Below are 22,779 nucleotides of genomic sequence, written 5' to 3'. Positions count from 1 at the left end.
TGGATATGGGGATGTGTCTTTGTCTGAGGTTAACTCCCTGGGATGTTGAGAGGTAGCAGCAGTCTCCATCTGAAACACTTTGGATTGCTTGGCTACATCTGTGCCAGAAAATTAAAAGTGCGCCTGAATGAACTCGGAGTGAAAAGAGCAAGGTGCAGCCCAGGGCTGTGCTGTTGCATTCCTGCCCCCTCTGAAGGCTGTGAGTAGGATTGGAACCTGATGGAAATGGTCCCTGGGCCACGCTGCCTTCTGGGTCATGCCTGGGGACAGTGCGGGAGAACAGCCTCGGTGCTGGTCAGACCTGGCCGGAGGCCGTGCTAGCCAGTGTGCATGTGGGATTAAGATTCTGTGCTCAGGAATGTTCCCTGGCAGAGATTATTTTACTCATACAGCTGGAGCAAGTGTGTTCTCTGCACTAAGCTTCAGCTCCTTTCCCTGAAAGAAGCGTGGTCTTTATAAGCAGCTGAGGTACTCAGCAGGGTCCCCAAAACACAGGACTACCTTCCTTTAGCTCATCTCATCTAGGGAATGCAAATAATGGACTGTGATAGCAATTATGTACAAAATCAATGACAAGAGAGATGTGACATTATGGGTAATAAACAGAGAAGTTTCTTTCCAGTGTGGATATTTCTGAGTGAGCAGTTGCAAAGGGAGATAAAGGAGAATTAGATGAAGACCTTCACAGAGGTAGAATTACAGGTGAAACATTCCTGTGACCATTGTAATGAAATCCTAAATAATGTCATGCTCATTCGTTTGTCTAGGATGCAACTAACACAGAAAGGAAAGAAATAGAATTGTCTTCTTGATATGTGAGATTTATTTGTGGTCCAGTCCTGAAAATGACTGCATAAATCCATGAGGTTATTCCTACAATTGATAATTTCCTTGTGTGGATGGACTCAGCAGCAAGCTGAGTAAGCCAGAGGTGTGTAACACAGAGCAAAGCCTTCACCTGTGTGTTTAAAGCTTGTTGTAAGGGGGCATTTGCAGTGCCAGCCTGCAGCACATCTGCACGGCAGAGCCTGTTGGGGTTGGGCACAAAGGTTGCTGGTGCATGGTCAGGGGACTTCTTGGCATTTGAGAAAAGGCAATAATTTTGGATGACAACCTGTGGGTTTGCTCAAGCTAAATTCTGGGTTTGTTGAATATACCTATATTATTTGCAGATACCTATATTATAGGTTAGCTTGGGCTGGATGGGCTTTTTCTCTGCAGTGTATTGCAGGATAACACAGACATGAGTTCTGCGTCCTTCCAAGGGGAGGTAAGGGTTAAGTTTAGCATCCCAAAACCACACTTGTATGCACCCTCAAACATCTCCATATGAACTATGGTATCCTGTAAGTAGGAGGAAAAATGTTCTTGTCTGGTCAACCAGAAGAAGGATTAGGTAGAAGCATGAGATGGTTCTAATGTCCCACAAGTGAAGGGTCTGAGGGATAACTTCAGCTATGCTCAGCTTTCTTATCAAGGATGTGTTGTGGTGTACCCCTGAGTGTATTGGTTAAGCCCCTAGACTGAATTTGGGTTTGACTACTTCAATGCATATGCCCTTGACATTGTATTTTAATAGAAAACAAAGATTATATATAAACAGTAAAAAGCCTGCTAAACTGAATATGACCTGTTACTTACTTAATACATAAAATAAAAATTCCAGTATTCAACTGTGTTCTTGTTACTGCTACCTTTGGATTAATAGGCTACATAGTGGATTCTAAAGGAATGCATGAATTGAAAACAGGACATTGGTAAGGGGGCTGAATTCAGTGTTCATCAGGGCTGCTGCCTAGTAAGAGTGACTCAAGTTTCTAATCTGCAGTGGAAAAGTGAAACATCAGCACAGAGCTCCCACCTCAGCCTCAAAGTGGTGCATGAGGGTCCACCATGGCAGACCCTCAAGGCAGATAGGTCTATACCCTTACCCTGAGGCATGGTGCAGGGTTACACTGGACCTGTGGATCACCTGTTCCTGGGAATTTGCTTCCTTCTCCCCTGGAAAAAGGAAAAAAATCAAAGAAAACAGTGGAAAAAATTATAAAACCAGTCAAGAGGCAGGATCAGTACAGAGGCAATACAGACACTGTCTGCAGTTGGAGCTCCAGGCACGGGTGCAGGGCAGTCCAGCCAAAATTTCCAGACTTGGAGTTTGTAAAAGAGCAGGATCAGACTGTGTGGTCAACGCCTGTGCATAAAGTGTTATTAAAAGCTAATGCTTTTATTTCTGTTAAAAGTAAGAATAGCAACAATGAACCCTGCTTCAAGAATAGTGTGGGAAAGCACTTGTAAAGAAGCTTATTTTTGTTTCAAGTCTCTCAGGGTTTTACAGTCAGCTATGCTAATCCTGTGAAAAAATACCTTGGTTGCAACATTTAGTTTTGAGGGTAAGCCATAATGCTTATATTAAGTCATAAATTTATGAGCATATCTTCAGCTAAAGTGGTTTTGTTGTATACTTTGCACTGAGAAAACAATGCGAGGTACCCATGTTTTTGTGTTTCAGATTTGTCTCAGCTTAGTTCGGCTTCTGCATTACTTGGCTCACTCTCCTCTTGGCTCAGTGACATTACTGGATTTTCGCCCTCGGCAGTTTGTGATCGTGGATGGGGAGCTGAAGGTGACAGATCTGGATGATGCCAGTGTTGAGGAGAGCTCTTGCACCAGTAACAGCGACTGCTTCATGGAGTTCCCTGCGAGAAACTTCACCCTGCCCTGCTCAGTTGAGGGACGGTGTCAGAGCATGAATGAAAAGAGGAATCTCTACAATGCCTACAGGTCTGTGATCAGATAAAGCCATGTAGAATTAAGAGTGGGCCTAGAGCTCCAGCATCCTTTACTGTTATTCACATCAATGAGCACATACTGTCTCAGAACCAATGCCCAAGAGTAAGTGAAGCCATGAATAATTGTTTCATTTGTGAAAATACATGGCATTTATAACGTTTGAAATATTTTGCATACTCTGAGTGTGATTCACCACTCAGTCTAATTCTGTGTTGGTTGAAGCCCACTGAATTCTTCACTCAAGCAGAGATTTTCATAGGAGTGAAGCATAAGCACTTTTGGATGCTTGGTGCCCACAAGCTCTATGGTGAGGCAATTCCAGCAGCTCTTTGGTGTGAGTTAAGAGGGGTCATCACATGTTTTGCACCACCAGCTGAACAAAGGGCTGGATTCAGCAGGAGACTTAGGGCTCAGTTCACCCACTGCCCTCTGGCTCAGTGTTCCCTGCTTTGCTGGAGCCTGCTGTGATAGGGTGATAACAGCCTCAGTGTGTCCTTGGAGCTGCTGGGACCATCCTCAGCTGCTGACATTCTGGAGTCTAAGCCCAAACCTCTTAAAGCAAGGGTGGTCTTTTCACCCTTCCCTCCCAGCCCTGGGTCTGTGTGAGCAGGTGCTGTGGGACTGACTCCCAGTGCTGTGCCACAGTGCGGGACATGTGGGTAATGGACCATGTTGGACCCGTTAGCCTCACTGAAGGAAGCGTTCAGCTATTGTAAATCTTCCAAATTTGATTCTAAAGCTGTGGCCAGATTTACAGCTGGGTCCTTCTGGGCGATGGCTTTGTGTTTGTGGTCTTGGCTCTCCCCATCAACCATCACAGCCCCGGAGGGTTGTGTGGGATGCTGGGGGAGCCATGTCACTGCTTTCCAGGGAGCCAGTAGGGGATGCTCAGTGCTGTGCTCATCCTGTGCCATTGCTGCTCCGTCTGATGGGCGCTGCTGGGATGGGTGGCCGCCCTGGCTGATCCAGGTAGGAGGAGGAGATCTCAGAGCTGTGCCATAATGGTGTGCTCATTTCTTAGGCTTCCCTTTCAAGTGCTGTGCCATTCACTGCCTTCCAGACCACAGCGAGGAGAGGCTGCTCCAAAGAGAGCCTTCTGCTTTGGTCACTGGGCGCTCACCAGCATGTGTGTTGCATTAGCTGACCACACTGAAATGGGCTGCACCACATGACAGCCATCTGCAGTTGTGCAGCACAGTATTTAGCGTGTCCTGCAAGATTTTCCATTTCCATTTGCTTGGCCTAAAGATCTTGCTTAGCTTGCTTGCTTTTGGTTAAGACAGTTTTACTGTTTTGGGTAAGAAGCCTTTAATAGGCGCCCATCCATCTCGGTTATAAGTGGGGACATGTCTGTGGTGTGGTGGGCTTGTGGCAGGTTGCTGGTCACACTGAAGGAAGTGGTCTTTTTCTAATAGAGTTTTTAGTATTGCCTTTGAACTGCTCTCAAGTGTGTATTTCATGCACAGTGCCCCAGTGTTCTCAGCCCCTGCTTTGCCTTAATTCCATAAAGACATGGGGTTTTGTTGAACGGTGGATTCACGGTGTGGGAGGCTGTGACCACCCGTGCTAAGGCATTACATCAAGCCCTATGCATTTGTCTCAGAAGGTGGAATCCTCACCTAAATTTGTTATTTTCATAGGTGCACTCTGTTGCTGTAGGCTTAGAGGTTGCCCTCTGAAGCTGTTAGATAGAAGTCAAAAGTAGTAACATGTCAAACAATGCATAAAACCCTTGTAATTTTAAAACATAGCACACCCTAACCTTGAAAGCATACTTAAGCCTATCTTGCTAGTTTCTTTATGAGGTAAATAATTAAAGGAGAGAAAACATTTGGAAGAAACCTCTACAAGAACGGGCCCATCTTGACTTTCAGATGGTTACCTCCTGTCACAAGTGTGTCTCACTGTGTTTTCCTCCAAGTGTTTGGAGCAACAGTTTTCAAAGCACTGACAGTTTTGAAAGTAAACTTAATTCATATTTTGAACTATTAACCAATGGCTGAGATGAGCTCTCCATCATTGAGAATTCTTTAATGAAGATCAGATAGTTCTCGAAAAGAAACAATTTGTAGGAATGAATATAAAATGATCTGACAGTCTGTGTTATGCAGATCACAGGGGATACCACTGGCCCTGGAATCGATGAATAACAAATGTTCTTGCAATTAAGTTGTGCAGACTGCAGTGTCTGTACACGTCAGGATTTGACATGTGGGTGTTTGCAGTAGAACAGTCGCATGTCTCTGTAGCCCTGGAGCTACGGAAAAACAATAACCTCCGTGACTTGCTTCCAGCCAGCATTGGGCAAACTTAGTGCCAGCTACTGAATTTTTGCAAAGAACTATTCACAATCAGTTGGACTCTGCTTTAGGGATAATTTCTAAGCAAAAACAATGAGCTAAAGTTTACCAGACAAATTATTTGTTACAAATGTTGTGCTGCTCTTTAGATTTCTGTAAGTATTTACATTGGCTTTTTCATATTCGTCATCAGGACAACCTACCAGTGGATTATCCCACTTGGGAAAACCATAAACATTATTTTTGTTTGGGATGGAAAAGGGAGTTACATTCTCAAAGAAATATTTATTGTGTAAATAGAGTGTCAGCTCAATAATACCTGCCTCTATGATCAATTTTTGGTATCAGTAACTGGATTTTCTAATTTGTGTTTATGTAAAGCATCTGCTAGTCTCCCTCCTGAGCATGAGTCCCTGGGGGTTTCCATTTGACAATGTGGTCTTTGTATATGAAAAATTGTTTACTTTGCTTTGCAAGTTAGATGTGAAGCCGGGCAATTTCCCAGTTGTGTTCCTGTATTTTTCATTAGCTAATATTTATGACCAGTAGTTCTGTTTGTATTGTCACATCCTGACCTGTCCATCTGCATCTTAGGTTTCTGTGACACTGAGTTAGTTGCAATATATAGTAGTATTGGCAGAGTAGCAGAACTCTGAAGGAGGAATATGAATATTAAATGTACTTCAAGGGATGGTAATGGCATATTGTTTTTTCTTTTGTAATAAAAATCATTAAAAAGGAGTTTGGAATCTCCTTTTCTGTAGATATTTAAAAGCCATGAGGATGCAATCCTAAGTAACTTGTTCTAGGGAGCCATGCTTGAGCAGGGAGGCTGGACTAGCTGACCTCCAGTGGTACTTTCCAGCCTCTCCCATTCTGTCATTCTACCTCCATTGGTGAATATCTACATGAATGCATCTTGATTACAGATAAATGATAGGAACAGAGAGGACATTCTGTATTCCAGCAGCATTAAAACAATAGAAGATGGCTTTCTCCTGGCACTTAATTTGAAAGTCTAAGAAAACTGAAGTAAAGAAAATAGTAATTTCATTTATTAGAAATGAACAGAAATCCAATTTACGCACTTTCAAGGTTTGAAAAAAAAGCAAGCCCAAGATTTGCGGGGTTGATGGCATCCTTTTAGTTTGTTGAAGCACAGACAGCTTTGCCAATAGTCATGGGACTTCACAGCAAATTGCTGTATTAATGGAACATTTACACGTAGGTACAAGGCAGCCTTGTATGTAGCAATGTGGTTAGGTATGCCAGACAGCTGTGTGTGAATAGTCTCAGCTATGTATTTATTTGAGTATAGAATGCCATTATATTTCCTGAATAGGTCAGTGGCATGTAAGTAATAGGAATTTTATTCCTTATGATGTTCAGGAGTTACCAGATATTTGTAAACTCTTGTAAAAAAAAAAAAAAAAAAAAAAAAGTCAATATCGGTTACTTTTCTATTGCAGGTTTTTTTTTACCTATCTTCTTCCACACAGTGCTCCATCCTCACTAAGACCATTGCTGGATAAGATAGTCAATGCAACAGGTAATCACAATAAACGTGGTAATGCCAAGTAGCTGCTTTTTTAGTGTAACTATTATGGTTGGGAGGGGAGGGTGCTGCTTTTGTGCTCACTGCAATAGAACTAGATGGTTTTTCTATCCAGGTTAAAATTGCTCCCATACCAAGAAGGCAAGAATGGGCCCATAGACCAGATAAATCCCATTTTTAGATTTTATCTAGGCTTCACAGAGATATTTGTGTCATCCTTACACCTCAGCACTGGGGTGAACTGCATCAGAATGCAATTTCTTGTGGGGTCTGGAAGAACTTCTGTCCCTGGAAAAGGAAATTTTAATGGTAAAACCCAGGATACTTTCTCATTGTCAGTGATACTAGTGGTGTTTTATACTTCAGCAGCCAGAGCCACAAATGACATTTCCATAGATCTTCACTGATTACCAAGGGAATGGCTTTGAGACAAGAGTAGTTGCCTGTGACACTGATTTGAGGGTTTTTCAGTGCCTTGCTCCAGTGTGCATCTGAAGGGAAAATAAATGATGCTGAGCTAAAGCTAATGAGCAAGCAAAGCTTTGGAGTTCCCTGTATTGGCTGATGTTGATCTCCTGAGGAGTTCTCCTCAGTGCTTTGTGCCTGCAGGCCTGGGGCTAACAGCTGGGGGGGTCAGCCTCTGGGATGGCTGGGCTGTGTCTGGTGTGAGACCTGACTTGGAGCGCTCAAAGATTTCCTGCCCACATCACCACCCTGCCATGGAGCAGGGCGCCGTGGGACTTCCATGCTTAGGGCTTCATTCAAATTAAACCTTGTTTTGTCCTGTGCAGGTTGCTCCTCACCTAAGTAATTCTTTTCCTCTGCTTTTAAAGGAGAACTTCACTGGGGAATAGATGAGACAGCTGCTCAGCTGGAGAGAGTTTTGAATCTGTATAAGAGTGGGGAGTACCTGCAGAACACAACCCGGGTGCCCAAAGCTGGTAAAGTCATCTTTCTTGAAACTTATAATATGAGGTTTTTGTCATTGTTGTGGGGTTTGCAAGGGCTAATGTGCAGAAATCAGTGGTCATTGAAATCATGCAATATTTTATCTGCTTTTTGCTTCCTGGGAGCCTCCTGTAACTCATCACTGTGTGATGTAGCTGGTCATCCATACGTGTGAGCAGGCTGTAATGGGAATAAGGAAATCCAAAGTGAGTTCTCCATGACAGATTTATGGAAAACCTGTTTCATCACATCCACACACTGCTGTTGTAGTACCAGAACCTGCCTGAACATATATTGGAGAGCATCCAGGCATGAGGCTGCAATGCCCCATGGGTTTCCTGGGACTTGAAACAAATTTCTTGTAATATAAATGTTTATAGATTGAAAGACTAAAATTTTTACTTCCTTTGCAAGGGAAAAATAGTGTGTCCCTCATCTTCTGCTAGCAATAGAATGAAAAAATAGAAAAAAATTAATAGGATGAAAACAAGGCTAAATAACAGTATCTTTTTCATAATATCACTGTATGCTATTCAAACTGTGGTACGAAGTGGTGCATGCTCTTCGTAGAAGGATAGCTGTGGAATTGTACATGTCAAAGAATATTATGTGTGCTGGAAATGACTGTTAAGCCCAACAATTGTAAAAGCTGTTTTGCAAATTATTTTTGTGTATGTACAATGTTCATGTCAAACTGTCAACATAATTGACTGCAAGTTGATAGGAAAATTATGGCTTTGCTGCAAAAGCTCAGTAAAGAGGGAAAGATGGGTTCTAAATGAAGATGAATGTTGGCACAGGGGGTTTCAAAAGTTCAGTGAAGCATTTGCTCAGTGAAAGAGACACAGGAGCCAAATTCATTCTGGTTGTGGCTCTGTTAACCTCAAAGGGCCATGATACCAGGGATGAATTTGACCCACTTATCAGAATAATTCAATATTTATTTTGTTGTAAAATTGGCAGGAAAATTGTTGCAGGTGTTCATTTAACTTTCTAATTTTCAGCTTTTCATCACATCTGTGCTGAGTGACACCTGTCAACACAGCAAAATTATTTTCAGCAGTACAATCAATAGTACAAACATGTCCTTTGTTGAAGAAGTGCCAGGAGAGCTGACTTTGTTCTGTGATGCTGGTTGATCCCAGCTCTAACTAATATATTACGATGAGGTGAAGTTTTTTGTGTTTTAGAGATCTGTCATGTTTATAAAAACTCACAAGGAGAGAAGCTTTGGACAGCAGTAGTCAATGTATCAGTGCAAGTTTCCACGGAAACGAAGCGGAGCTCTGTGTATATTTAACTACTGTAATAATTACACATTTTTGTGTTCCTTTAATTCTGTAGAGTCCTGGATAACGTAACACAGAATCCACTACCCCCATGTCCATGGTTAGTAATGCCCTGCTCTGCAAAGAGCCTGTTTTATTTGTAGGACACTGCTAATGGACTTAGGCACTTCACAGTGTGACCAAAGATGTTGAAAATCTGTAGATGCTTAGTGCAACATATTGGATAATGTACCTTAAATACTGTGAGTGTAATATTGAATTCATTGATAGGAAAATGTTCTCAACCAGGCACAGGCCTGAGGAATTGGGTATCTTACTTAGTTTAGAGTCTGGGACTTAGCTGCCATGCCTTTAAGATGTGCAGACCTGTTTCTAGTTTGTTCTAAGGCCACTTTAACCAAACAGAAAAGGTGTTGTAATCTATTTCTATTTTAAGACTTCCTTTCCTTGCCAGAAAAATATGAAGAAGTCATATCATGAGGGCTAAAATGTGCCTATATACCCACTTTTATAATTTTAATTCCAACCATAATCTTTCCTCAACTGATTTTTGACTGATATCTGATACTAATACTGTGTTGGAATTAATTTTTTAAATTTTCCATCCAGAGATCATGGAATTAGAAATTATTAATTAGAATTTATTCTGAGATCATGGAATGAGGAATTCTCCTGTGGTACAGTGGAGTTGCAGGAGAGGATGACAAGTGTCCTGGAAGGGAGCAGTGTCCAGGGAATCAGCCTCTTTTACTGGTAGGATGCTCCCAGCTGAGATTGCATCCTCACCCTGAAACCAAGGTTGAACAGCTGAGCAGATGGAGTATTTTGTATAGATCTTGGTAGAGAGGTAGACAGGGATGGAAAGGAACAACTGGGATATTTTCCCAAGCTGTAGGTTGAGATCCTGCTTTGTTTTTTTTTAGACAGAAAATATTTTTAAGACTGCATGATTTTATAAAATGTTTTCTGTGTTGCTCTGCAGCATAGACAAAGTTCAAGAAGGGTGTTTTTCAGCCCAGTGCCAAGTTAAGATAAAATTAAAGGAGATCATTTGGTTCTCAGGCCAGATTGGAGTTAATGAGCTTTGCATGAATACCCCAATGGGTGCCAAGATGGGGGAGACACAAGTTTGCATCCATTTTGCTCCAGATGATAAAACTCTCACAAGGTGACTCACTTCCAGGACTTTTGCTCTCACAAATAGTAGAAATTACGGGAATTTGTGATGCCAATCTCCTTGCATCTAAAGGGTTAGTGATGAAATAAGGCCTTTCGGGTGCACGACCTATTTTGAAATCCTAAAAGAACAGGAGGAGAATTCAGATCCAAAAATTGTGAGGTTTTGGTTTGGTTTGGTTTTGAAAAGAAAGTACAGAAGATTCAGGTTTTGAAAAGAAACTACAGAAGCTTCAGAATTTGTCTTAGGTCTTAAATGCTTGGAATTAGGCATTATCTTGGATAGACCGTTGTAAATTCATAGTAGAAAAGACAAGATCATGATCTTGGTCATGTCATGTAAGGCCATAACTAAAACATTAACCTTGAGGAAACAGTGTGTTATCTACGTGAACTTATGTTTTTGAAAGGAAGACCTCCTCCTATGAGCACTACAAAGTGAGAAAGGTGATATTGATAAGCAGCAGGGAAGTGGCACCAAGAAAGTTCTTGTCAGCCCTCGTGTTCCCATAAATAAAGTTTAACAAGATGACATAGTCATATTACAGAAGGTCTTGGATATTAAGCTTTCACTGTGCTTCAGTTGTAAAGATTTTATAGTGCTGTAAATTATATTATGCTCTGGACTTTGGTTTAGTATCCTAGAGTAGAGGCGTGGGAGACATTTGATAGCTGTGTATGTGTTCTGCAATCATAAATCACACTGCTGTTCATGTTGATATGGGAGCATTGCAGCATTTAAAACAACACCAGGAACAAATGCTTTTATATTCCATTGGCTGTCGGCCTCTCCTGCTGGAATCCAGAAGAATGTGAATTAAAACAGGAACCATGTATTTCTTCTGACATATGTTATCTAAAAATGATTAAATAATTCCATTAATTATCCAGATTAAGGAGACTATAAAAAAATTACTGATGTTCATCAGTAAAGTCATGCCCCAGTATCAAGGATTTTATTACTTCAGTCAAGTGGCAGTGATTTGTACCAAGTATCTGGCCCTTGAGCTAAGCCCCAGCCCTTCAGTTAACTCAGAATTTACTCAGAAATGCGTGAAATCAGCTAACACTCATAAATCGGATAGTTTTGTTATTCATTAAAGCTAATAAATGACCCATTATTAGGTCTGGGGGTGTGCAAGCCCACAGAAAGCTGTAATTAGCTGCCGTTGTTAGCTGAAAGCACATTCTCAAAGCTAAAAAAGCTGGAAGGCTGGACATAAAGCAAAGGCATGTTGTGTTTTCCTTTGTCTCAAGACAATTTGGCAGGATTATGCTGTATGTAAATATTTACAGTACAACAGTGTTTTGAAAAAAATATTCTGCAGGGTCACTATAGCAACCTGCTTAGGAATTTGTAAGTCTACCCAAGAATTATTGAAATCAGGAACAAACTGCAGCCCAGATTCCTACTCTATCAAAATATATTATAATAAATTCTATCAGCTTTGTATTTTTTTTTAATATTATCTTTATACATGTGCTTTTGGTGTCCCTTTCCCAGAGCCCTGAGGGGGAAAGGTGCACAGGGCAGAAAGTCTCCCTTTGCACCTTGCCTTGCTGGGAGAGCTCTCACATCAGGAGCCAGGCAATCCCAGCACACAGAACACAGGAGCAGGTTCCTTTGCACCCATGTGATGCTGGCAGTTCAGTGGGTCTCTGCAGGGACCACAACCAGTTGATTGTTGCTCACTTGTATCTCTACCACCGTGCAAACCATTTACCCTGTTCCCTGAGTAATGTGTTCTGCCTGTCCAACTTGGCAGTGCACAGCGTAATACTTTCTGCTGAGGTCCTCAGTTCCCTTCCAGAACACTAAAGAAGTCGCCGAGTGTCTTTTATAAATCCTGTGGGCATCTGTCTTCAAGCTTAAATGCCCCAACACGTGACCCTAGGCAGCTTCTGGCTTGTCCATCATCAGCATCCTTGTTTTTAGATCGAATGGACCACGTGCAATGTTTAAGCCTCTGTAGGACATTTTGGGCCTGTTGCCTTTGGTGGATTGGTGTGTACCACAGAGGTGGCTGTGGGTATGGAACAGCTCCCCAGGATGTGGGGCACGAGGCAGGAAGAATGCTCCAGCTGTGTCATGTTAACAGGAATAAAATGTAAGGGAACGTGTCGTTCCGTTATTTATTTGCGTTTTGGTGACAGCTTGCATAGTGATTTAAATACGGCTCCGCTGCCAGCGCAAGGGAAGCGCACACAGAGCGGCGCGGCTTTTCCCGCGCACAGCAAACCAAAACGCTCCCAGAGGAGCAGGGCGATCTGCTGTCTGACGGCTTTGCCGTGTCCTGCCAGGCCAGCCTGGCTTTCCAAACAGTTGGGATGCGTCAGCCTGATTGAAAGCAGAGCCCGTGGGACAGGCCTGCCCCCTCGCTTCCTCAGAAATACCAAAAAGTCGCTCTCTGTAGCAAACCGTGCAGGGTGCTTCGAGGGGGCTGTTGTCAGAAGCATGTGTAAATGTGAGGTATTGGAACATGAGGAAAAGTTCAGCATAAAACGAAGCATACTAAAAACATCAGCATATTATTGTCTATTTTGGATTCAATACTGTTCTCCAAGAGCTCCCGGGAATCGGAAGGGACTGTTTGTAGAGCAAAACTGCTCAATACCATTTTTTAGCTGATATTGGCAAGATCAGACTCTTTCTGCTTACTTGTGAGCAAAGCAATTAAAAGCAAGTCCAGAGTCGACTGCCGGTGTTCCTCTTGTGGCTGGAGGGAAAAAGGAGGGAGAAAAAGGAGCAACACGACTTTTCTCTCAAGGATGAACGTGGTTGTGTCTCTGTCATTGACACACAGTGTATTGGCAGGTGATAAGAGAACTGGGCAAATCTCCAACAAGTAGCTGTAGTTGGTAGTAAAAATGCAGTCTGGCTGCTGTGGCTGAAATGAACGGTCATTAGGACTGATTAAAGTCAGATTTAGGGTGATTCAGACAGGCTAAAAGGGGGAAACCACAGGCGGTTTCACATAGTTTATTATATACTTGTGGAACTCTACATGATTCAGTCTAGTACAGTGAAAATGAGTATGTTTATAGATTGTAGTCAGCTTTGGGACAATGCAGGTGGTTTTTGATAGAAAAAAATAGAATAAGAATTTAAAGCATTGGCTTTTTTTAATAGCTCTTGCACTGGTCAGTGATGCTGCAGATTGCTTTTAAAGATGCTTCTCTTACTTGTCACAACAAGTGATCTTGGTTTGAGGATCAGTGTGGCCCATCATGGGAATGTGACTAACATGGTAAGAAACTTCTGAGATTTTGGCCTGAACAAAGCAGCATGTTTTGATTGATCAGAACAATCGTGTAAAAATATTTAAAACTATAAAAGCTATCACAAAACAAAACTTTTTAGGATTGCCTGGCTTCAGCATAGCAAAGTATCTCAAAGACCCAAAATGTTTACACTAAAAAATGCTTTGGTGTAGAATCTGTGTAACTGTGAGCTCTTGTATTACCTCCCCTGTGTTAAACTCTGGAGTAAACCTATTGTAAGTGACATCAAGATCAGGCTTACTGCACTGCATTTAGTTGCTTCAATCCTCACAAAATTAGTAGATGGAGGAAAGGATTCTTTTTCTGCTGATACCAGTAGGAATGCCGTGCATTTCTCTGATCTATTCCCTTCCATTACCTTGATAGACTTTATGTACTCTCTGTCAAGCTATGTATATGTACACAAAAGTGTAAATTTATGGCTGCATTTATAGTATTAGGCAAGCATTTATTGGTTTTAAACACCATTAGTCTGGAAATTGACCAGAACTTTGACCTTTTTATGATGTGATTTACTGCTGTGAGCCTTCAAATTCCAAGGACTCCATTTAAGCAAGTTCCAGGTCTGGGTAGGACAAAAACTTGAGCTGGAGCCGTCTTTAAACTATTGGAGTACTGCTTAATTGAGTAGCTGCACTGTGGTGTCCAATCTAAAGGTGTAGGGGAAGCCCACCTCTGCTGAGGGCTGGACCTAATGTCATTGCTGGGACACATGTCAGTGGAGAAGCATCCTTCAGGAGGGTCCTTCTAGTTCATGTGAGAGGAGTGCATTTCTTCACAACTCATACAAAGAAGGGCTAAAGGGTAAGCTCCCTAAATCAACAAGATGCAAGTAAGAGATTCCACGGATACTCTCCTTTACCATGCAAATGGGCAAGGCAGCTGCCTTGCCAGCTCTGCTGGAGATGGAGTGGGTTTTGAAGAGAAGTGCAGTTTGCTTAGACCATCACTTGGTGTTGCAGTGAGTTTCTGATCAGTTCTGACTGTAATAATTTAAGAGGAGGTCCCATGTTAGCTTCCCAGGGCAAGCAGAAGTGCATGGCTGGTGTGGGAGCAGGAAACCGGGTGCAGGGCCATCAGGTGTCCTGCCCTCCACTCCTTGTGGCTGCCTTCCCATTGGGATGCTCCTAAGGGAAGGCATTCCCTGGCTGTTTGCCATGCCAGCCACAGGGGCTGCTCCTGCTTTTCCCCTCACTGCTTGCTCCCCTCCCTGTGGGCAGCAGTCCCCAGATTGCAGGTATCCAGTGGCTCCTGCCAGAAACTGCCCTGGTGGAGCCCGTGTGACAGTGTGCCTTCCCTCAGATTCCAGTGGCAATGTTTCCACCTGTGTGCTGCTTGGTGATCTCACAGCCAAAGAAAATGCTCTTTGCATTTGTGTTATGCTGCCATGTGCCTGTTACCTGTTCCCATGAGCCACTGGAGATGGTTGTGGCTTTCCCTCACGTCAGAACTGTCAGGGAGCAGCGAGAAGGGACAGCCACAGGGTTCTGCTGCATGTTGACACTACCCTTGCATGGCTTTTTCCATCCTCGCTTGCAGATTCAAACCAGGGCCTTGCCATTGCAGTTACTGCTGGCTCAACTCCATTGATTAATGTGTCTGAGCTGTCCAGATGATTTACCAGGCTTGGTCACCTTGAAAAAGGCAATGGAAAGGGAGAACTTTATCTCCTCCCTCGGAATCACTGCTGTTCTTTTGAGGTCTTTGTATGCCAGCTGAGAGCCTAACCCCTGAGAGCTGTACTGGGAGCAGTGCTGAGGAGAAGGGCCTTAGGCTGTTAATAGGCATTAGGCCTATTAAGAAGCATATCTGTGCTCAGAGGAGTTTAAATATTTTAAATATTAAATAAGGCTCCTCAAGGTGGGCTTTCTCCCTTGTGTGAAGAAAAACACATGATGTGATGTAGGGCTGGTCTTAGTGCTGCGATGGTGTGCTGAGGGATGCTACAGCTTCCTCCCAGCCCCAGTGGGAAGCCTGTCAGACTTAGATGTGCCCTGGAGAAGGGCTGGGACATGCTCCCTGCTGACATGGAGAATCAGGCAGGTGCTTCATCTCCTGCTGCCACAGCAAGAACCATCCTTCTGTGAATGCTCCCTGTGGCATGGGGCTTGGCACAGTGCAGTGTGAGGTGGCTGTTCTGTGGTGTGCAAAGAGGAGCTGTGGATAATCACATTTTATATCTAATCAACACTGCATGTGGGCTGATACAAATGGTTACACACGATGCTGATGACAAGGAACTGATTTTTTTTTTTTTTTTTGCTTTTAATTTGTGCACATTATTTTACTGTCCTAGGCTGTGAGGTACAAATCAATAGTCTGCAGTTCCATGTGAAGATAAGAGAATATTCTGTTGCATTCAATTATTGTTACACTACAGTTGATACAGAAACTGGGAAAAAAGAGACTTTTATCTAGCCAACAGTTTGATTTATGCTCTGACTTCTCTTCAGAAGAAATGCATAAATATTTTGGATGAAGAAATGATCAGTCATAATGTGGAACTACATTTTGAATTTTTTTTCTTGTGCATGAATCTGCATCTCCTGAATTAAGAAAATTTTTTTGCTTTTGATTTAACTGGGACATGATCAGCTCTGATTTTGCTTCTTGTTTGGGAATGTTTCTTATGATACTTTACATGAGCTAGGGCCTAAAATAGAATGTATTTACTACATTTGTTTCCAACTATTTCAGACTGTGTGGTGAGAATGAGCACTCATGAATGTGCACTTCTTTTCCCAGTTGAAATATTGACAGTTTGGAGTAGCAGACACACTTGCCTTTCACTCAGTGGTGTTCATACAATGTGCTGTATGAAATATTAGCAGGCTGAATCAGCAGAGCAGGCAGAAAATGCCTGAACCAAAGTGACTCAAGAATAGACTGTGAGTCAGGGCAGGCAGCTCTGGTTTCCATAATAGATACAATTAGAAGAAATATAGAATGTATTTAGTTTTTTGAATAGGACGTGGGGAGGAGAGACAGGAGGGAACCACTAATTTGTGCGTCTGGAGGCTAAACAGAAATGTTTATAAATGATCAGTTGAATTTGCTGATGCATTCATTAGAGAAAGGCCTGTTAGTGGCTGGGAAAGTGAGAGGAGCTGTGAACAGAGAACAAGAGGCAGCTCATAAAGGCAAGTGAGACTGAACGGCAGCCAAGGGAGAGGAGCACTCGGTGGGGCAGCGGAGGCGCTGGGCGAGGACCACGCTGACATGCTCCCGCTACTTTCCCCCCTCCCTTCTCTTCAGAGGCCCATCAAGCGACTCCTCTTTTGTCCTAATCTGAGCAAGCAAAAAAAGTTTGCTTAATTAAAAGCCTGTCTTTTCTTCCTTCTCTAAAGGAGCCAGAGAAAAATAGCATGCTCTTCTGAGGGAGAGGGAGGGCTGGGAACGCCTGGTCAGGTCTCACCCCGACAATCCTGCTCACTGTTGAGAAGTAGGACAGTGAGGCAGTTCATTCAAGTGGATGCTGTTTATTCAATGGGGCATTCTTCCTGTAAAACTCCTAATAAAACCAAAGCCTCGCCTCCGCAGTGGGGAAGGGGAAGGGGTTTTGTGCACAGACTGTTTATTTACAGATGCTTTCTGGAGAAAAAGGTGTGAAGAAGAAAGGAGGAAAGGAAAAGGAAAGGAAAGTGCAGAGCTATAAACACGTTTGGGAGTAAACCAGAGCTGGTACAGTCTAAACCGTCAGCTTTTCCATCATATATCCTGCTCCTAAGCTGTTCTAATAAACCTTCCCTGTTAAAAACAACCAGTTTACTGGAGCTTTCCAACCACTGCTTTGCTCCTATTTGCAGAGTACAGACGTGTGCCTGAAGCCTTTATTCCTGATGAGAACTACAGATGCTGGCCATCCTACCATCACAAGGGCTGCCTCCTCTCCGTGTTTGATGTCAACGAAGCCATTGAGATCTGTGACAGCTACTCCCAGTGCAAAGCTTTTGTTCTGACTAATCAGACGACTTGGACAGGTAGGTCCTGGATGTTGTGGAGCAGAACTGGGTCACCTATTCTGGCTGCTCTAAGTGTTTTAATACAGCTCGAGGAGTGTATTGTGCTGGGCTGTGGGAGCCAGGAGCAGCATCTAGGAGTGAGGTAGTTTCTGAATGTTCATCTGAGGCAGCTTCTTTTTTGCCAGCTGTCAGGAGAGCAGAAACTACAGACAGGCTCACAGGAGCTGGCACTAGAGGGCTAAGCACGTGGATCCCAGGTTACCAAACCACAGGATCTGAAATGTTATTTTTTAGCATTTTTGTGCTTCTGGGAGGTGTGAACAAGCACTTCCATGGAACCAAGAAAAATCTAATTCCTGTTAACCTTGTCTATGGCTAACCAGTGACTACTAGGTCATCATGTCAGGCCATCTGTAGTTGGAATATTGAAGTTAATTGTTATACTAAAAAAGTATTTATTCTGGAACATAGGAAGTTTAGAGCAGCTTCTATCTCAGGTTACAATATTAAAAGCAAATGGGACTTAACAGCAATATTTGTAGTCTTATTTGTCATTCCCTTTGCCATACCATTCCTGAGGTATGAGCGTTTTGAGTCCCTGAAACCTGCAGCTCGGAAATTTGCTCAGTAGTTAAAGGCATCCCGTTTGCCATGTAATACTTTTAAAGAAAATGGTGTTATGGGAGCCCCCTAGAGAGGCAGGCTGGGAGCAAATAGCATTTGATTTTCTTAAGTTTAGAGAGGGAAGGCAGAAGTACAGCAGATATGGAGTGTATCTCTGTGCTGCAAGGAAAGGCAGGGATTTTGCAGGTCTGTGGAGCAGCAGGAGCTTGTTGGGAGGAAGGAATGTGAATAAGGTGCCAGGTCAGTGAGTGTGGGGAGATAGAAGAGCTGTGCTGTGGCTCCCACAGAGACCAAACAAAGAAACCTTGCCAAATTCAGCCCCCACTGGCCTTGGATATACATGCAGCAGGTGCCTTATGCTACCCAGGCTCTTGTCACTTGCTGCTGCTTTTTATCTGAGGACTAGAAACCTTGTTCCAGCTTGTTTAAAGCCCAGAGTTACAAAGTGATCAGAAAGAGCTGTTTCAGAGAAAGTCATGTTTAATACACATTGCACTGATCAGTTTTGTAAAGATCAAGCGTGCAAGTATGATTCTGTTTCTGTACAATCAAACAAATGTCCTTCATTTAAGCCCCGAACCCAAGCCTGTTTTTATCAGTGGGGGTCTCAAAATACTTTTTTAAAGACCACATAGAGCTTTTATGAAAGTCTTCAGACCTTTCTTTCATTTACTATGCTAGCTGTACACAGCTGTATCTTAACCATAATTAGGTAAGAGTAAAGATATTGAAACCAGGGGAACTTTGGTGTCATTTTAGACAAAAACAGTTCAGGTTTATACCAGCTGAAGTTAAGAGAGAGTTCAGTCTTGCATGGCCTGAAGAATGCATATATTGAAGTAGCATATGCAATGTCAGCATTTTAAGGTAGGCAACCTTTTGCTCATCACTTCTAAATATTTTCTCCTTCCCCCTCTTTCCTATTCAATGCAGGTCGACAGCTTGTCTTCTTCAAGATGGCCTCAAATCATATTGTGCCTGATCCTGACAAGATAACGTATGTGAAGGTGACAGACTGACACCTAAAGTGGCTCAGTCTGACTCGTGAGTGATAAGAGCTGTTTGTGTGTAAATATAGGCAGCTGTTAGGTAGAAGGTGGCTGTGGCTGGAGAATAATTGCACTATTACTCATTCTAATCTATAGAGTGCTAAAGGAAACTTTAAAGAAATAACCTGCATGACCAGGATGAATGTGCAATAAAACAAGATTTTGAAAATGTGATTTAAAAACAAAGCAAAACAACCCAAAGCAAAGTACAAGAGATGATACACTGTTAGAGTATAATTTTGGTTATAAATCAGCTGGCAGCTCTGGCTCTTCTAAGCAAGGTTAGCATAACATTTCTGACCTATACATGTGTGTCCAGGGATGAAAGCTGATCATTTCTCTGGGAAGCCTGTATCCTCCACACTGGTATTTATTTGGGCACGTACAATCACAACAGAGGAACTGAAGCGTATCAGTTTGTCTGCTGAATAGCAAACGTTGCTGAGGACAATCAGCATTTGTGTTCAAGCTATGGAACATGCAATGCCGGCACATTTGTCTAACGGAAGGAATTGCTTATGTTTAGAATTGCAAGACTGCAACTAATTTTCATTTTTGCTTCCAATGTTATCATAAAGTTTCATTTTTAATTTGAAAGAGCCATTTTGTGGATCTAGCAAATCACATAAGCATATGAATAGTCCCACTGAAAGGGCAGGGACTTACCCAAGTGCCGAGTGCTTTGCTGGATAGGCCTGAGCATATGCTTACAATTAAGCCTGTGCTTAAGACTTTTGTTGAATCAGTTTGAATTGTTCAGGAAGCCACATCTTTGACAGACTGGCAAAGCAGTCCAGCTGGTTGAACAGTATTAATTTAATGACTATCTTGCAATTATTCATACCTTTTATAATCAGGTCCTTGGTTTTCTAAGGCATGGCTTGCTGATTCATAGAGTGAATGAAGTAAATTACCTTAATGATGTCAAATGAATGCTAGCCTTAATTCTATATAAAATGCATCTTAAAGGCAGGGTGTGTCTAGAGAATTTGCTTTCAGTGAAAGCAATGAAGTAAATGCTAAGGTGACCAATGTCATACTGTTTTGTAGTTTGTACAGTCAGGAAAAAATGTGCTTTTGTTTCTCAAAATGTTTATTTTTGTAAAAAAAAAAAAAGATAAATAAAATTTCTTTTATTCTTTGTTTTTGTGTGTTTATGTTTCAAATAAATGCCTCAATTCAGTGTATTGTATGTAAACTTAAACTTGGGATATGAAAGGACTTGATATAGAAAGGACTGAGGTTGTTCCAGTGTCTCCCAGGGAAGGGTCTGTTGGTGTCTGGAGTACTTGGTGGCTTTGCTTGTGTGGTGCCTGTCACAAAGTGAGTGAGCCATGGTTAGCAGGCAGTGCTTAAGCAGCTTTTGCTGCTCTGTGCTTTGCCTTGGGCTGGTATCAGCCTTTTAGCAACTGGAAGGAGCAATGGTGAGAGCAGGACGTGATGAAATTGCTGGTTGGGCCAGAAGGGAAGGTGGGCAGCAGCTCCTGGCAGGGAGGGCAGGGAGGGAGAGCAGGAGAGCCAGGGAAGTGGGGCAGCAGTGTGGGGTGCAGGAGGGCAGGTCAGGCAGTGTGGGGTGCAGGAGGGCAGGTCTGGCAGTGTGGGGTGCAGGAGGGCAGGTCTGGCAGTGTGGGGTGCAGGAGGACAGGTCTGGCAGTGTGGGGTGCAGGAGGGCAGGTCTGGCAGTGTGGGGTGCAGGAGGGCAGGTCTGAGTGGCACCACGGGCAGCGGGTCTGGCCTGGCCGTGGTTTCTCTGAGGTCACTGACGCCCTAATGGCTCTGGCAATTGGCTGAAGTGAGTCCTGTAATGGCTGTAACTCACAAATTATCAAACTCCCAGCCTTAATAGCTCAGCTGATTGTGTCGCCGTGCACTTAGGAACCCATCAATCATACTGTGGTAATAAACAAACACTATGGATTCTTTTAAAATTGCTGCATAAATCATGCCAACACATACAGCACAGTTCATTGAAGTGATATGGGTTGTTGGCACTGAGGTGCTGGTATGTATTTTGAAAGTCTTTAACCTCCTGTGATTTCCTTCCCATTAAGCACTGCACAGTTCCAAAAATACTCAGCGTTTAAAAACGTTCTTTAAATTTAAATCCTTTAGTTGCATTCCTATGTAAAAAATGCCAACATTTAAAAGAAAAAAAAAATAGAAAAGGCATTCAGGGTAATACTTTAAAGCTGTAGTAGGTAACCTCAATAATTTCATTCCATCACTTTCTGTACACTGGAAAAAAAATGCCTCTTTAGTCAGGAATTGTTTATCCCTAGAATTAAACAAAGTTGCCAAACCAATTTATATCAGCTTTTGCAAACAGAGATCATGTAAGCAAGAAAGAAGCATAGCTGGGAGCCAAGAAGCTGGATTTTAAATTTCAGTGGTAATCAATTTATACAGGCAGGTTTTATAATTCTGAAAGTAAGGCTTTCCAGTGGAAACGCTGATTAAGATCTTAGATGGGATACTACAATAAGAGAATTTAACAACCGTAGTAAGCACTGGCAAAATTCTGAATATATGTGGAGAAAGTGATTTTTGCAGCAGGGGGTCTGATTCAGCAGTGCCTGACTGGCATATGTGGCATGGATACCCTTGAGAAGCCACAGAGGAGGAGGAAGAGGAGGAAGAAAGGCACAAAGCGAGTTGGCAGATCCGGGCCAGTCAGCCTGCTTCATGTTTTCTGCGGAAAAGGCATTTCTATCTGTTTTTTCTCCTAACTTTTGGACTGCTTTTTACATTTCCTGGCTTCCTCAAGCCACAACGTAGAAATATGAAAGAAGACACCCACAGGGCTTTAAACGACTGCTGTCTGTGTGTGCACATGCACGTGTGTGTATGTGTATATGTATTTATGTACGTGTCACGCTGAACAGGGAGAGCTTATTTCCTCAGCGAAAAACCAATTGCCTGTGCACAAAATGAAGTGCTAAACAGGATGTTGAGTTCATCTGGAGAAGTGAGAGCTGTGTGAAGCTATGGGTGCTGCAGCTCTGCAAGGGGCTGTGCTGAGTGTTTGGCCCAGTCCAGCATCATGTTGTCCTGCCTGCTCTGAGGCTCAGAGCACCTCCAAGAGCTGCCCACTGTCTCCTGATGGTTTGGTGAGGAGGTGGTTCTAGCCCCACCACTGGGAACAGGCTCCAGGCAATGAAACAAGCAGTGACCAGCATCACCTTCAGCCTGATGTCCTGAGGGTTGCAGGGGAGTCATGCCAAGAGCTTTCATCTTTGTTTAGACCAAAATAAAAACGTGTCCTTCTATTTTTCTCTGTCTTCTCTGAGCCTACTGCTTTATCTCAGCTCATTTTTTCTGAGCTTTCTCCCCAGCTTCAGTGTGTTTTTTTAAGTAGAAAGCTGAAGTCTCCTGTAATCAGCTTCAAACAGGTGGTCACAAATCACATCACATCTGGGAGAAATCTATGGTGGAATTAGTAAAACTGCCATGAGCATTCATTGCCATGAGACAAAGCTTGAAAACAAGTGGGCCCTGTTTCCAGCTGAGAGGTTCAGGTAAGTTTGTATAAGGAGTGAAGGGGGTTGGATGGGCAGTGAGATGCTGCTGAAGAATGTCAGAGAGGTACTTTCAACATGAGATAGAGGAGTTCAGTGTAGTACAAATATTTGTGATTTGCCCTGTCTCTCACTGCTTCACTGAGGCATTTTGCTTAGTCCTTCTGCCAGCCATGATCAAGTTTCCCATAAGATTTGTGGGATTTGTGGGAATGGGGGAGTGGGGTGCAGGGAGGACAGCAACCTGGCCTGAAGGCAGCTCTTCCTGTTGCAGTCACTGTCTGTGGTG

General features: G+C 42.9%; 1 protein-coding gene across 1 annotated transcript in view; it reads left to right on the top strand.

Annotated features, from left to right (window-relative positions):
* Window positions 1-20,117, top strand: part of PKDCC (protein kinase domain containing, cytoplasmic) — a 35,875-nt gene extending 15,758 nt beyond the window's left edge. The window contains exons 3-7 of the mRNA XM_030269035.4: window positions 2,510-2,781; window positions 6,560-6,639; window positions 7,479-7,586; window positions 17,147-17,320; window positions 18,860-20,117. Coding sequence (XP_030124895.3) covers window positions 2,510-2,781; window positions 6,560-6,639; window positions 7,479-7,586; window positions 17,147-17,320; window positions 18,860-18,945 — 720 coding nt within the window. The 3' untranslated portion in view covers window positions 18,946-20,117. The remainder of the gene's footprint in view (window positions 1-2,509; window positions 2,782-6,559; window positions 6,640-7,478; window positions 7,587-17,146; window positions 17,321-18,859) is intronic.
* Window positions 20,118-22,779: the final 2,662 nt, after the last annotated feature.

The sequence above is a fragment of the Taeniopygia guttata genome, chromosome 3 (genome assembly GCF_048771995.1).
Source record: "Taeniopygia guttata chromosome 3, bTaeGut7.mat, whole genome shotgun sequence".
In the NCBI taxonomy this organism is placed as follows: Eukaryota; Metazoa; Chordata; class Aves; order Passeriformes; family Estrildidae; genus Taeniopygia; species Taeniopygia guttata.
This window is presented reverse-complemented; position numbering and strand designations above follow the sequence as displayed.